Consider the following 15,431-nt stretch of genomic DNA (forward strand, 5'->3'; position numbering starts at 1 on the left):
AAAGATTATAACCAACCATTTAAATCTGCTTTACATACTACACTTGGCCTACTGCTCTTGACATACATACACACACCCTACCAAAAAATCTTATGTCAACTTTGCTTGTTGAAGGCTAAAGATACGTTTTTATACCTGTTATACACTATGCTACTTACAAATAATTCTATGATAGTATATACACATAAATTCTACACAGGTATACAATTGATCTTAGTAATATTTCAAATATATTCACTCTGACAAATTCATAATACAAAGCAGATCTGAGCTGCCCTAATGAAACTCACTATTTTCTCTTAATATTGTACCTTTAAAATATGAGGTAGCTAACCCAGTGAGCAAGAACAAGATAAAAGAGTCTTCATGTAACATACATTACCCACACACCTCCCAGTAAGACTAAATTATACTATTTTAAATCAACAAGACAACTATCAGGAATATGAAAGAATGAACAATAATTTCAAAAGCACATGCAAGGAGGTGGGGAGTCCTTCATAAACCAAAGAAGCATCCCCATGTGACAAAATAATATCGTTAGCTACCAGACAATCAGCTTCTTGTGGGAGAAATTAATCTTGTGGACGTAATTAATATAAAGGAGTTAAAAAGAGCCAGAAGTATGATCTAATGAGGACTCTGATCTTCCCATCCAAGGTAAAACTTCTGTAGATTTGTAGTTAGTTATCTACATTGGTTGTTGGAGGTTTTGTGAGATAAACTCAACAAGGTTGTCGTCACTTTAATGTTTCAGTCTTCTCTGGTTTACAAATAAAAGCAACCTCCAAGGAAGACTTGGGGGGTTGCCAGATTCTAATTTAAACAGGTACAAGTAGGCTGTTGCCATATTATACATTATTTCCTTAATCTAATATGTACAATGCATGGACTGCATCTGGACTCTCAATATCCATGCATGGAATATATCTACATTAGTATTTACAAAGGATAGAGACATACAACAAAAATATGTGATAAGAAATAAAATGGTGATGCAGTTGATCTGGAAAGGTTTGTCAAGTCAGTTGGCAAGGTCCATTGTCCTACCAGGTGTTCAGGCTTTGACCAAAAGGCTGGTTCCTCAGGTCACTGTTCAGGTCCAGAGACAATGACCCATTCCTTGGGCACCAGATCCCGAGCACAATGGAAAATCTCTTGAGAGTTGTCCAAATGAAGGAGGTGTCTTTAGTAGTGAAGTTAATGGTGCTACTATACCAACGTAACCTTGAATGTAACATCCGTAAAATCCTGATAGACCAAGGAATGAACATATGTGTTCAACAGAAATAGGGCAGGGAAAATCAATGACTGCCTTGTGAATTAAGAACATCCCCTAAGAAGCCTATTTCTTTCTGAAGGAAGGAGCACTTCTTGAGCTTCAGTTTGAGACCTGCTTATGCTAGTCATGAGAAGACAGTGTGTAGTGTGTGTAAACATTCACTAACAGATTTAAAAGTGATGATCACTTTTAGCTCTGTTGCCACCATCACTTTTGACTCCCTTCTCTCCTTAATTACTTGTTTTAATTCTGTTATCTGTTCCTTCTTTGGTATTATATTTCTTCATTCACTTTCAACTTCCTTCACCTAAGTATGTCTTTCATCATATCTTTCTGTAGTAAGAAGTGATGTTTCTCAATGGGGTTGAATTAAACGTAAATTTTCTTCTTCATTTCTTCTGAATAATATTACACTTGGCTTAACACGTTACACCAAGGGACTCCGTCCTGAGATCCCCAATCCACTCACCAAGCCCACTCTGCTCCAACATCACTACTTAATTCATCCAATAATTTTGACCATTACAAATAAGTGCCTCCCCTTAACCACTTCATGCAGGGCCAAAATCTCGCGGGCAGCGTTAGCTGCCAGACATACGATGTTGTGTCATAATACTCGGATTATAAAAAATAAAGTCACCACTGTATCGATCATTCTCTCTTTCACCCGTGAATTTTGATAACCATAGAAAATATGATGAAGCCAGTTTACAGAGTATGGGGGTCACGCAGGTACAACTACAATAAATATAATCAAGATGCCGATATGGCAGCCTCGCGTACCCACTTGCTCCTCATGACGCCTACGTAGGCATCACCGTATGGAAGGGGTTAAGGTTTGACTTTTCTTCTGTGTACCAATAATTTTTCTCCTCCAATCAGAAAGACTGTTACACTGTCTCAAGCAATACTGCTTAAGCAAGCAATCTTGGTCACGAAGCTGAATGGCTTAGTGTTTACATTTCATCATATCAGCACCAATATCAATACCCTGGCTTGTGTTTACAAACTTTAGACAGTGAGCGAGATTATGCAACTCTGCAACTCCATCACAGCTATTGTTTTCAAAACATCTAACTTGTAAAATTAATTTCTCGCCACCTACCCCTCTATCTACCTACTTGTCTACCTTAATCTACCAGCTTCTTACAATCACAATGAAGTACATAAACACCTATGGACCTCTGAAACCAGCAAGTACTGTGTGCATAAGTAGTGTGAACACTAAAGGAACTGAAATGAGACCCATGGCTAGTCGTTTGAAATGATGACCTGTGGGTGTGCTAAAGGCTGTCAGATACCTAGACTCTGGAGCAAGGGGGATCTGGAAATATCCTGACATAAGGTCCAAGGTTGTGAACACTACATTGTTTTCACCAATCAAAAGGAGGATGTCTTGTAATATAAGGATGGGATGTTGGTTTGGTATGGTTTTCCACAATATATTCTTACCTGGTGAGCTTCCCATCCCCTCTTCTCAAGTTAGTACAAGGTGCTGCAGACACCACACTCCACTGATGTACCAGCCCATTAGGATGGAGAGTGCATTATATGCAGCAATTTGTTAATAGCAGCAGGTTCACAAGTATTGGAACATTTCCTTCCCAGTGTTTGACTGATTTCCTTTTGAAGACCTCCAAACTAGTTTTCGAAACTATTGAATTTCATATAGAATTCCAGGTATTGATGTCTAATACTGAAGAACAGTTTTGAAAGATCTCTGCATAAAAGCTTATATTGATGACCTCTAGTGGCAACATCAAAGACTCTTGTAAACAAGTCAGGAGAAATTGATGAGAGACCATTATGGATCTTCCAATATTCAATCCATTTCTTATTAGTCTCCCATAATTAGGGAAAATAAATCATATCTTTATAAAGTCAATTGTCATATATTTATAAGATATGAAATATAGTCATATCTTTATTAGAAATATGTTACATTCCTTGTATCTGTTTAGTTCAATGTTGCTAGACTGACTCTAGGCGTTTAACATCACCCACATATCTGTGTTCCACAAGGGGGAGCAATAATCAAATATATGATGTGTCATGAAAGAGGAATTTCTAACAAGTATGGATTTAAGGTTGTTATCCAAGGCTACGTTCTTATTTACTAGGGTATTGATGTGGTGGTGAAATATAAATGTTGGATCAACTTGGGCAACAAAATCAGTTACAAAATATGAAATTTGAATTAGACAATCATCTAGAAAGTACATTCCAGAGCATCCCAGTCCACCATACACCTTTGGAATCTTGAGATATTGTATTTCATGCTTCCCACTTCTGACCCCATTCCCAGACCCTGTTCAGATCTCTCTGCAGTGAGTCACAGTCTGTTTCAGTACTCACTTTCTTTAACAATTTTACATCATCTGCAAAGAAGCTCGTGTAACATTCCACACCTTTGTCCATCTCATCTACATAGCAAACACTACTGGAGACAATACTGATCTTTGTGGAATGTCACTATTTATCTCTTCCCAAGTAGAACTTTTATCTCTGAGCACTACTCTCATTTTTCTTCCATGCAAAATGTCCTCCATCCATTTCAGTAGTTTACCTTGTATCCATCCTAAGGTTTCCAGTTTTCTTAATAGTTTTTTGTGAGGGACTTTATCAAAAAGAGGACTTTACGTAAAAATGAAAAACGGGGAATCACACCTTAGATCAAGTTATAACGAAATGGCAAAGCTGGTTAAAAGGAATACACGTTCAGCGAAACGTAATTATGAAATCAAGGTTGCCAGTCAAGCAAAATCCAACCCAAAGGGTTTCTTTCACCTCTATAGAACAAAAAATAAAGAAAGAATAGGACCAATTAAAAACAATGAAAATGTCATGATTGAATCGGAAGAAAAAATGAGTGAGGAGTTTAACAATTATTTTCTATCGGTATTTACTGATGAGAGGTTAGATAAAGTACCTGACTGCGATCCGATTTTCAGAGGGGATGAAGAAAGTAGTCTAACTAATATCAGCATTAGTAAAGAGGAAGTAGTCAAGCAGATTGACAGACTTAAAGCTACAAAATCTCCGGGTCCAGACGAAATTTTTCCAAGAATGCTTAAAGAGTGTAAATTTGAAATCTGCGACCAGTTAACTGAAATATTCAATAAATCGGTAGATACTGGTTCTGTTCCAACTGCTTGGAGGCAGGCAAACGTTGTTCCTGTTTTTAAGAAGGGAGATAGATCGTCTATATGCAACTACAGGCCAATCAGTTTGACATCGGTTATAGGAAAAATGCTTGAATCAATAATAGTAAATAGACTCGGAGAACACATTGAAGGGCATAATTTAATTCGTGTTTCACAGCATGGTTTCTCCAAGGGTAAGTCATGTGTGACTAATCTTCTATCCTTTTACACTAAGGTATATAAGGCGGCAGACAACAATGAAAATTACGATGTTATTTACCTTGACTTTAGCAAAGCGTTCGACAAAGTGCCACACCAGAGACTACTAAATAAAATCAAAGCCCATGGCATAGGAGGAAAAGTGTTAGAATGGATTAGAGCTTGGATTAGTAACAGAAAGCAACGGGTCACCATAAATGGAATAAAATCTAGGTGGGGCAATGTTACTAGCGGGGTTCCCCAGGGCTCGGTTTTGGGTCCCTTGTTGTTCATTATGTATATAAACGACTTGGACGAAGGGTTAAATAGTGATGTTAGTAAGTTTGCGGACGACACTAAAATAGGACGCCTAATTAGGTCAGGAGACGACGCCCAGATTCTGCAGGATGACCTTAATAAGCTGTTAACATGGTCGGTGAAGTGGCAAATGAACTTCAATATCTCTAAGTGTAGCGTGTTAAACGTAGGGCTACACAACCCCGAAAATAGATACAACTTAGATAACACGTTTTTAGAAAAATATGAGTGCGAGAGGGACTTGGGAGTTCTGGTGAGTCCGGACCTTAAAACCAGGAAGCAGAGAATTAGTGCCAGAAATAAAGCTAACAGTGCATTAGGTTTCATTGCTAGGACGGTAACGAATAGAAGTGCAGAGGTAATTATTAAACTCTACCTAGCGATAGTTAGACCCATCCTTGACTATGCGGTACAGTTTTGGTCTCCGTCCTACAGAATGGACGTAAATTCATTAGAATCAGTACAGAGAAGAATGACCAAAATGATACAAGGACTCGGAAATTTGCCTTACGAAGAGAGGCTTAGGCACCTAAACTTACACTCTCTGGAAAGACGCAGAGTGCGGGGTGATCTAATAGAAGTGTTCAAGTGGATCAAAGGCTATAACAAGGGTGATGCAAACAAGGTCATCATAATAAAACAACAGGGCAGGACTCGCAGTAATGGGTACAAACTGGACAAATTTAGATTTAAGAAGGAAATAGGCAAGAATTGGTTTACTAATAGGGTGGTCGATGAATGGAATAAACTTAGTAACCATGTAGTAAGCGCTGAAACTATCAGTTGTTTTAAAAAACGATTAGACAACTTTATGGATGGGGATGACAGGTGGTGATGGATACGGAGCTGCCTAGTGTAGGCCTTATGGTCTTTTGCAGTCTCCTTTATTTCTTATGTTCTTATGTTCTTAAAAGCTTTTTGTAGATCTAGGAATGCACAATCAGCCCATCCGTCCCATTCTTGTATTATGTCTAGCAGTCTTCAGTAAAAATAGATCAAATTTGTGGTACATGATCTTCCCTGTCTAAATCTGAATTGTCTTGGATTTAGGATGTTGTTCTCCTCCAGATGTTTTATCCATCTATTTTTTATAACCTTTTCACAAATTTTAGCTACCGTGCTTGTAAGGGAAACCAGTCTGTAATTTGTTGGGTCTTCCTTATTTCCTCCTTTATAAAAGGTACGATATCAACATTTTTCCAGTCTTTTAGTATTTTTCCTTCTTTGAGTGAGCAACCTATTATGTTATATATTTTGTCTGTTAGTTCTTTACATTCTTTTAATATCCAATTTGCTATTCCATTCAGGCCATGCAATTTTCTGACATGGTTCATTATTTGATCCATTTTTTCCGTGTAACTATTATTTCCCTCATCGGGGTGGGGGGGTGGGGGATTTCATTTCTCTCCCTTCACCCCGATGTTGCATTTTTCTCTAGTGAAAAAAGACTTCAAGTGTTTGCTCATGACTTCAGCCATTTCTGTATCTTCTGTGTATTCTCTATTCCCTTGGTGTAGTTTTACTATTTTCTGTTTATTTCTTAGTTTACCATTTACATCTTAACTCCTAGATGTAAGATGAAAATGGTAAATTGTTAAGATGATGACAACAGGTAAAGCACCTGGTCTGGATGGATGTCATGCAGAATATCTGAAAAAAGGAGGTACAGTGATGGTGGACTGGCTGGTGAGGTTATTTAATGTTTCTTAAAGAGAGGGTAGAGTGCCGGAGGACTGGAGGAGTGCCTGTATATTTCCACTTTACAAGGGAAAAGGGGACAAGTGTGAGCGTAGTAGTTTCAGAGAGATTAGCTTGTATAGTTTCTCAAAGTTCATTTTACTATACATCAGTCTTCCTTTTATGTTCCTCATTTCTCTTTAAATTTCCTCCTTTAGTTTTAACTCCAGTAGTATGTGGTCTTTTTGCAATTGGTGTCTTGTACTCAATTTTGTCTATTTCAGGTTCTGATGTAAATAATAAATCTAGTCTGGGCTATTGTATGGGTGGGTGTGATGGATACTGACTGATTCTAGGTCTGGGTGATACCTTTATCCGTGTCAGAGAATTTCCTGGGGAATTCACCAAGTGTCTTATCTGGTGTGAATGGAATTGTGCTAGCTTTCTGATGTGTGTCTGGATGTAATTGGGAGATTAGTCGAAAGTATGCCATGGGTGAGACTATGTGTTCCAATGATATTTTGTTGTCTGTGACCCAGTTTGAGTTTTTGAGGCTGTCTCCGAGTTCACTTTTAAATGTTGAAGAAATTTTGGCAGCTTTCTCTTTGGTGTTGTGTGGACCATGATTGTAAGTTCTGGCTAAAGAGTATAGGGGGAAAGGACTTTTTAAACTGTTCTATGAATTCCTGATAGTTTGAGGTTCTTCAAATAAATCAGACTGAATGACGTCACCAGCTAGTGTGTTATTCTTATATTTTCTGGATGTTAGTGTGGAGATTTTTGTTCTTGCTGTTAAAAAAGGTAATGTTGTCTCCTCCTTGACTACAGTGATAAGGTTTAGTGTTGTCATGGTGTTTTGAGTGGCAGGTGAATTTTCTGAAGAGTTGTTAGGAGGCAACATGTTTGGTGTATTGGAATTGAGCACAGGATCAATATGTCAAATCAGAGAGGGGTTTTGACACATTCATGGACTAACTGATAATAAAAAGGGCAGGGACTGTCTGGTTCCTAGGTGATAATGAGAATGGAAAAATACCTACTTACACAAAATAATGCTGGAGTGTTAGGTGATGATGCAGTGTGATGAATTGGTGGTAAGATGGGGAGGAAATGGGGAGGAATTAGTACAGTGTATTGGCTGGTGAGTTATTGCTTCATAGTAGGATGATGAACAATTCTGTGATGAAAGATTATGCCTCATAGTGATGCTGGACAATGCAGCCTTGTAGTGATACTGGACAATGCAAAGGAGAGCGGTGAGTTGGAAGTGGTTATGTTTGACCAGAGTGCAGATCTGTGGTGTATTTTCTCAGCACATGGAATCCACTAATCCATAGCCACTGTCGTAGGGTTGTTGCTTCAGAGGAGTTTGTGGATTCAAATATCTTGCCACTGCCCACCAGAATGTAGATTTGTAGTTAGTTATCTACATTGGTTGTTGGTGGTTTGGTGAGATAAACTCAACGAGGTTGTCTTTGCTTAAATGTTTCAGTCTTTTCTGGTTTACAAATAAAAGCATGCTCCAAGGAAGACTTGGGGGGTTGCCAGATTCTAATTTAAGCAGGTACAAGTAGGCTATAGGTGACAGAGTTTGGGAGAGTGTGTGATAGAAGAAAGCTGAAGATAAATGTGGGTAAAAGTAAGGTGATGAGATGTACAAGGGGTGAAAGTGGCAGTAATCTGGAAGTGAGCATTAAGGGAGAGCAACTGGAGGAAGTGGATAGTTTTAGATACTTGGGTGCAAATGTGGCAGGAAAAGGTGGAGTAAAGGTGGAGGTAGAATGTAGATTGAGAGAAGCGAGTAAATGCCTTGGTGGATTAAAATAGACATTTGGGAATGGATGGTAAGAGGAGACTGTATGAAGGAGTGATCGTGCCAACAGCACTGTTTGGAGCAGAAACATGGAACATAAGAGAGGAAGAGAGAAGGAACTTGAATGTGTTTGAGATGAAGTGTCTGAGAAGTATGATGGGGGTTACTAGGCTAGATAGAGTGAGAAATGAGGAGGTGAGGAGGAGAACAGGGGTGGAAAGGGAGTTGGGAGATAGGGTTGATGAAAGAGTATTAGGATGGTTTGGACACATGGAAAGAATGAGTGAAGAAAGACTAGTAAAGGAGGTATGGAAGGCAGATGTGGAGGGAGTGAACATGAGGGGACATCCTAGGATGAGATGGATGGATGGGGTGAAGAGGGCTTTGGGGAAGAGGGGAATGTCTGTTGAGGAAGGTTGGGAGAGGACAGAAGACAGGGGTGAATGGAGAATGGTTGTATATGGAAGATGTTGTGATGCATGAGGTGGAATGGACAGGGGGATGGGGGGTGAGGTAGTGTGTGTGAGCAAAATTTTGATGAAGATTTAATGAAGCGGCCTTGCTGTGTCTTGCGACACTGTTTCTGACCCAGGGCAGTGGACAGGGTGCAGGGATGACTCATCATCTAGGAGGTGCTAAGATGGGAGGGAGGGTGGAGGGGTGTGGAGTGTTTTCAGGGATGGAATGGGTGGGAATGATTTTATGCCTTTTCCTTTTTGGCTACCTCCCTAGTAAGGGGGAAAAAGCCTTGGTATATGTATGTACAAGTAGGCTGTTGCCATATACATTATTTCTTTAATCTAACATGTAGAATACACGGACTGGATTCTCATTACCCATGCATGGAATACATTTACATTATTATTTACAAAGGATAGAGACATACAACAAAAATATGTGGTAAGAAATAAAATGGTGATGCAGTTGATTTGGAGAGGTTTGTCGAGTTGGTTGACAAGGTCCACTGTCCTATCAGGTGTTCAGGTGTTGAGTGAAAGGCTGGCTCCTCTGGTCACTGTTCAGGTCCAGAGACAATGATGCATCCTTTGGGTGTCAGATCCTCAGCACAATGGAAAATCTCTTGAGAGCTGGTTAGAGATAGAGTTCACACTCACTCCATATGTATGCGTGCACCTGTGTGCACACTGGGCATCTAAAGAGTTGACTCTTGCTTTCAATCATCTTGCAACATTTCTATTATAGCAAATTCTGCTATAGTCATTTATAGAGAAGATTTTTTTTACTGGTCTAGGCACTATTTGAGATGCAACTAAAAAAAAAAAAAAAAAATTTTTTTTTGCAAAAAAAAAAACTGACCAAAAAAACATGGATATTTTCGTTTTTTATATATTTTGTTTTAAAATAACTCAGCAAGGAAACGAACCATATTACAATAATTTTTCTGTTAGAATATCAAATAAATCAGTATACCCCTCATTTAAGGTTTTCTATGGTGTTAGGGCACTTCCATTTTCTGTGGTTTCATGCTTTGATGTGTTTTATTTATTTTACAATGTACAGTTGCCCCACTTAGTTTTGGCACAGTTTTAAAAATGTTTCAGACAAGAATAGCAACTCGCCCAGTATTCTTTTTTATTATATCTTCGTTCATTTACATGTTTTTTTTTCTTTTTTTTTGCTAAATAGTAACTACCTTAAAAATGTGACAAACAGCGAAATACTCAAAATGGTGTAGCAGATGACACATTTTTCTTGACTTACTTATGACATCTATCACTCTTATTTGACAAGTAATACAATTAATATATGTTGCAGAGGAGAGAGAACACAGGAATCCATTCACGTAGTGGTCGATGGTAGACTAACAACCAGCTTCAAGCTGTGAGTGGTGTTGAGTGCAGTGACAAACTAACCAAAGCTAACTCGTATACTTATGACTTATGTTATAATCCTATTATCAAATCAATTATTTTCATTTATTTATTCAGCAGAGGGCTTGTGATCCAATTATGTTATGTATGATTGTAGGTTAAAGTTAAGGGATAGCGAGCAAAAAGTCAGGGAGAAAGTAAGCTCTGAGCCTTGATGGGTGGCGGGGAGTACAACAGTTTCCCCCATTACTATGTTAACCCCTTTTCCATTGTCCAAGTGGCAGATAAAAGATAAATTTTGTAAGGTAGCCAGCCAATAGCCATACTGGCCCATATACAGTATCTACACTTGTTGCAGGCTTGCAGCATTTGACAGTGACTAAAATGGTCAATTACTTGTTTATTTTTATACTCTGTCTAATGCCTCTTTGAATAAGATAGATGCACATATGTGGAGGGATGAATAACATACTTGCACCTGTTTTTATATAAATATTTAATATCTGAGCAAATTTGGACGAAATTATAAGAAAAAAAACTCATAAAGAAGTTTTTTATAAAAAAAAAAAAAGGATTTTTTTTTTTTTTTGCATCACAAGGCACTATATACATATATATATAATAATATCAAACAAGGTATATGGACATGCTCAAATTTTACCTCTATTTCTTATTCAATATTTGGTCATTCCCTAGGAGGGTTACCAGTGAATACATTACAGAAAATAACTAATAATGCCTCAGCCTTCTTCATCATTAGTCTTAATTACTTTTACATCATTAATATAAAGGTCTGCTATACTGCATGTGCTATTTTTGTTTGTTTTTAACGCATTTCCAGAACAAGATAGGACTCCCCTTTAAATTCACACAAACACAAGATGACACAACCTCGCGGCATGGTGGTTAGAGTTCTCACTTGCCACTATGGAGGTCCGGGTTCAAATCCCGCCCAGGGCTGAAATAATTTCAGTATTGCAACAATGCAGGTTGTTACTCCAACTCTCATGGGCAGGGAGTTGGGGGTGCGTGTAAGGTCACAGTATTACCCATGGATCGGTCATACGAGCTCTAAGCTCTCATCCAGGAGGTTAATAACTGTTGATCACAAGTCCAATGTGTGACCTGAGACCATGGTGAATCACAGCCAGAGGCTAGCAAAAAACTAGACACAAATCTAAAAGGATATTTTTTTATTAACCAACTGTGAGCAGTACTATATAAACTAATAAAATATTGGAATAGTAAGTCTCCCAAAAGTAGTCACAAGTCAGTGTAAATTTTCATAAAAATAAAAAATGTCTATGGTAAATATTCAGAAAACGCCCCTTGCACGAACAATAATTCCCATACTTCTTTATTATTACTAAATGCAAACAGACCATTTTTGGATATATTAATATTTTCGATCCTCAACTTCGTTGAATCAGTGTTTGTTTACACAAGTCAGCTGATGAAGTTGGGCAAACCCAAGTGCATGATATTTATTTCGGTTAACATGTCGCATACATTTTGTATCAAGTCAAATATCATAAATATTGACAGTATACAAAATTTGAGTTCTTAAATATGCCATATTTACATATAATAAGGCATCCCAGAAACTTTCAACCCCTTCCGTATCGGGTATTACTCTTCCTATTATTTCGACTATCACCTGGCCACTTTCTTCATTTTCGAGTCATTCCTTCGGTAGTAATGAAGTTCTATATGGTTTTAATTCAACCCCTCTATAACAGTTGGCACGATTCGTTATTACGACCTAGTTGTAATGAATCTAAACATTATTCATCTCCGTGGCACACCCTAGAAAGCAAAGAGTATGGGACACAGTCACATATGTTAACCTACCTCCAGCATTTGACTTATTATCCTCTTCCTGTGATGGTGGTACCAACACTGCCGACGTACTTATGTCAAATGATACATTGCTACTTGCAGAAAACAAAAGAGGGTTGACCTTAGGAGGATCTGACATTGTGACCGTCTTGCAACACCAGCTGATTTCCTCACTGACGTGAGACACTCAGACACCTACTTGTTATCACGATAATTTACATAACATTTAACATCTATACAATGTCTTCGTCAGAGACACCGTGGCATTTTTCTCATTTATAGAACATTCATTTCAAGCAAAAAATTAAAACACATTTACTAGTTATTGTTTTTATAACTGCATTTTATTCTACTTAGACAATTTAAATCTGTCTTATACGTCTGATCTTTAAAAACAAAGGGGAAACATTTGGTTTCCCTACTTTGACTTCGATTTGACATATTTCGAAGCAATATAATGTTCGTGATGATAACAATTGTCGCCTTGAGTTTCACGGACTGAGCACCCGCAACCCTACAGTGACCGGCAACGATCCCCTCCCTCAGACCTTATAAGGAAAATGTTGGCCTGCCGTATGGGTTGGCCAAAATAAATACATAGAATGTAATAGATTTAAAAATAAAATATACGAAGTAAAGCCGCTCCTGAAATAAAAGAACTTAGTACATAGCAATTCGATGTCAAGTGTTAGTGTAGATATCCTTATTTCGTTTCCTGAAAAATTTCAATTTCACAGACAAGTAGAAAAGTGTAGGAGAGAAGTTTTAGTCTTCCAATGGAAGAAAAGAGTTTACTGGTTCACTTGTAAACTGATGTGGTGACGTTGTCTCAACCGTCGACGCCGGACACACCGGAGATGTCTGCTTCCCTGGGCGGTCCAACCCAGACTGATGACGTCACCAACGTGAGCGGATGCGTATCCACTTGCCAAGCTCGCAGGTCGCTCGCGTGTATCACAGCCAAAGGAAAGGCGGCCAATCAGAAGGCTAGATGTTCCAACGGGACCCGTCCGTGATCCCACCACGGGGTTTAAAGGGACGTTCTCCTGCCAACCGAGGACGATTGAGCGAGCGATTAGGGGCGGTTGGTGGTTGTGGCTCAGGAGACATGGGCAGGGAGCATGGACGTCGGCGCCGACGCCTGGGATTAGAATCACCAAAAGTTGAGAAAATGGTAGGAGGCGTAGTAGTAGAGAAAGATGGAAAACGGAAAAATCTTTAGTGGGAGGTAAACTGAAATGAGAAGATGTAGTATAAGAGAAAGTTAGAAAGGAAGCGAATTTTAGTCGAAGAAAAGTTACGTGTAGATGTTTGTGCGTGGGGTGTGGTTATGTTCGTGAGAGGTGTGTGTGTGTATCTTACGGGAAGTGAGTAGAGTTGACTACCCGCGTGTAGAAAGCGCGTTCCTGATTAGCCCCAGGTTTAGGCATGAGCGCTCTTGTTTAGTCCCAGGTTGGGCTTGAGCGATGAGCGAGCGATGTCCGAAGCGTAGTCAGGAGAGTGTATCCAATGGCGGTGCGAGGGTGGGTGGGTGGGCAGGCGGGCGGGTGTTGTTTTATCTTTCTCCTTCCAAGCACAACTCTGAAAGGAGAGAATTACGTGACTTGGGAATTGTGTGTAAATGTCAGAAGTGTAAACCCGCTCGCCAGCGTCAGCGAAGAGGCCAGGGCTTGGATGCGGGCCGGACGACAAGAGAGGCTCCCCAGTTCCTCTCTCGCAACCAGCCGGCGAAGAGTTAAGGGCTCTGAATCAGAGTTGAATCGTGGGCCCCCGCTAAGCCAGCGAGCAAGTGTGCGTGTATCTCTTTTCTTCCAAGCACAACTCTGAAAACAGAATTACGTGATTTGGGAAATGTGTCATGGCCGCTCGCAGACCTGACAAGGACACTGCTCCCAGCGAGGACGGAGTCACCTACTCCATGCTGGCACACCTCGGACCTGCAGGAGATGAGGAGATGAAAACCGGGAGACTACCCACGGCCTGGAAGACGGCCACAATAGTGCCGATCTCCAACCCGAGGAACCCGGTGCCTACCGCCCCATCAGCCTGGTCAGCTGTATGGGAAAAACAGCAGAAAGAATGGTGCTCAACAGATTGCTATGGAAACTAGGTCCGTTGCATGAGGATATCTATGCTTATCGCAAGGGCACTGGTACGACCCACAGCATTACCGCCCTTCTCGCAGCAGTGAGCAGCGAGCCCTCCATCGCCATTTTTCTCGATCTGGAAAAGGCCTTTGAGCTAGCCAGTCCTCTGGCTACACAAGACACTATCGCATGCAAAGGTGTGAGAGGAAGACTTCTCACCTGGATAGGTAGATCTGTCACGCAGATCTGCGCGCGTGCGTTCTCAAGGCCACATGTCGGAGCCCATGGTGCTAGAGAATGGTACACCACAGGGAGGGGTCCTCAGCCCGACTCTCTTCAACGTGCTGATCTCCAACGTACTGGAGCTCCCCCTCCCCCACGGGTGCAAAATCATTTCCTGCGCCGATGATCTGGGACTCATCATTGCTGGGAACCAACGATGCCACGACAGGGCACAGCACTGCTTCGACGCCGTCGCAGCGGAATGCGTCAGGATCGGAAGTCCAAAGCCGTACCATTCGGTCTCGGGCGAGGAAAGGAACCCCTCGTTACTCAGGGATTCGTGCTGGACTGGGTCAAACAATTCCAGTACCTGGGCGTATGGCTCGGCAAGGGCCTCACCTTCAACAGGGAAATATCCTACCTCAGAGAGAGAATGGCGGCCAGAACCACAGTGATGAGGGCCATGTGCGGAAGAGCATTTGGTGCCACACATCAAGTCCTACGCACGCACTACGTACAAGCGGTGCGTCCTATTGCCGACTACGCAGCCCCGGCCCTCCTTACTGTGGACGCGGATAAACTCCAGAGGCTTGAGACATGCCAGAATGAAGCGGCCAGAGTCATCCTGGGAGCACAACGGTGGTATAAAATTCTCAACCTCCAGCGGGAAGCCTCGCTCCCTCCTCTGCAACTCAGGATCAGAATGCTCGGGGCGGACTTTATTGCCCGCGCACTCCACCCCCGCGACGAGACAGGTCTAAGTGGGGCCATCCACACCTCACTTGCACGCGCAGACATACTGCAACGCCCCAACACTTGGCCCTCACACGCGGCCAAGCTCCTGGATTCCTTCCAACTGCGGCAACCTCTCCTCAAGAAGGGTATACCAAAATCCCACCCGGACTTCAATTGCCCGCCGCCGTGACCTTTAAATTTACGTCACTCCCGGGGAAAAGGGACGCATGCCAACCAGACAGAGCGCGCGTCTCTGCAAACACCGGCATCCGGGCACTGACGCGA

At 40.9% G+C, this 15,431-nt stretch overlaps 1 protein-coding gene across 3 annotated transcripts in view; it reads right to left on the reverse strand.

Moving 5' to 3' along the window:
• LOC143035284 (triacylglycerol hydrolase DDHD2-like) overlaps positions 1 to 12,314 on the reverse strand; it is a 59,516-nt gene extending 47,202 nt beyond the window's left edge. For 2 of the 3 annotated variants that reach the window (XM_076202154.1, XM_076202153.1), the window contains exon 1: positions 12,115 to 12,313. In XM_076202154.1, the coding sequence (XP_076058269.1) occupies positions 12,115 to 12,241 (127 nt within the window). In that variant the 5' untranslated portion in view covers positions 12,242 to 12,313. Of the gene's footprint in view, positions 1 to 12,114 lie in introns of all 3 variants that reach the window. The other variant, XM_076202152.1, reaches the window with a different exon arrangement.
• Between the last annotated feature and the right edge of the window lie 3,117 nt (positions 12,315 to 15,431).

Source organism: Oratosquilla oratoria, chromosome 18 (genome assembly GCF_046742065.1).
Source record: "Oratosquilla oratoria isolate Oo_2021 chromosome 18, ASM4674206v1, whole genome shotgun sequence".
NCBI classification, from domain to species: domain Eukaryota; kingdom Metazoa; phylum Arthropoda; class Malacostraca; order Stomatopoda; family Squillidae; genus Oratosquilla; species Oratosquilla oratoria.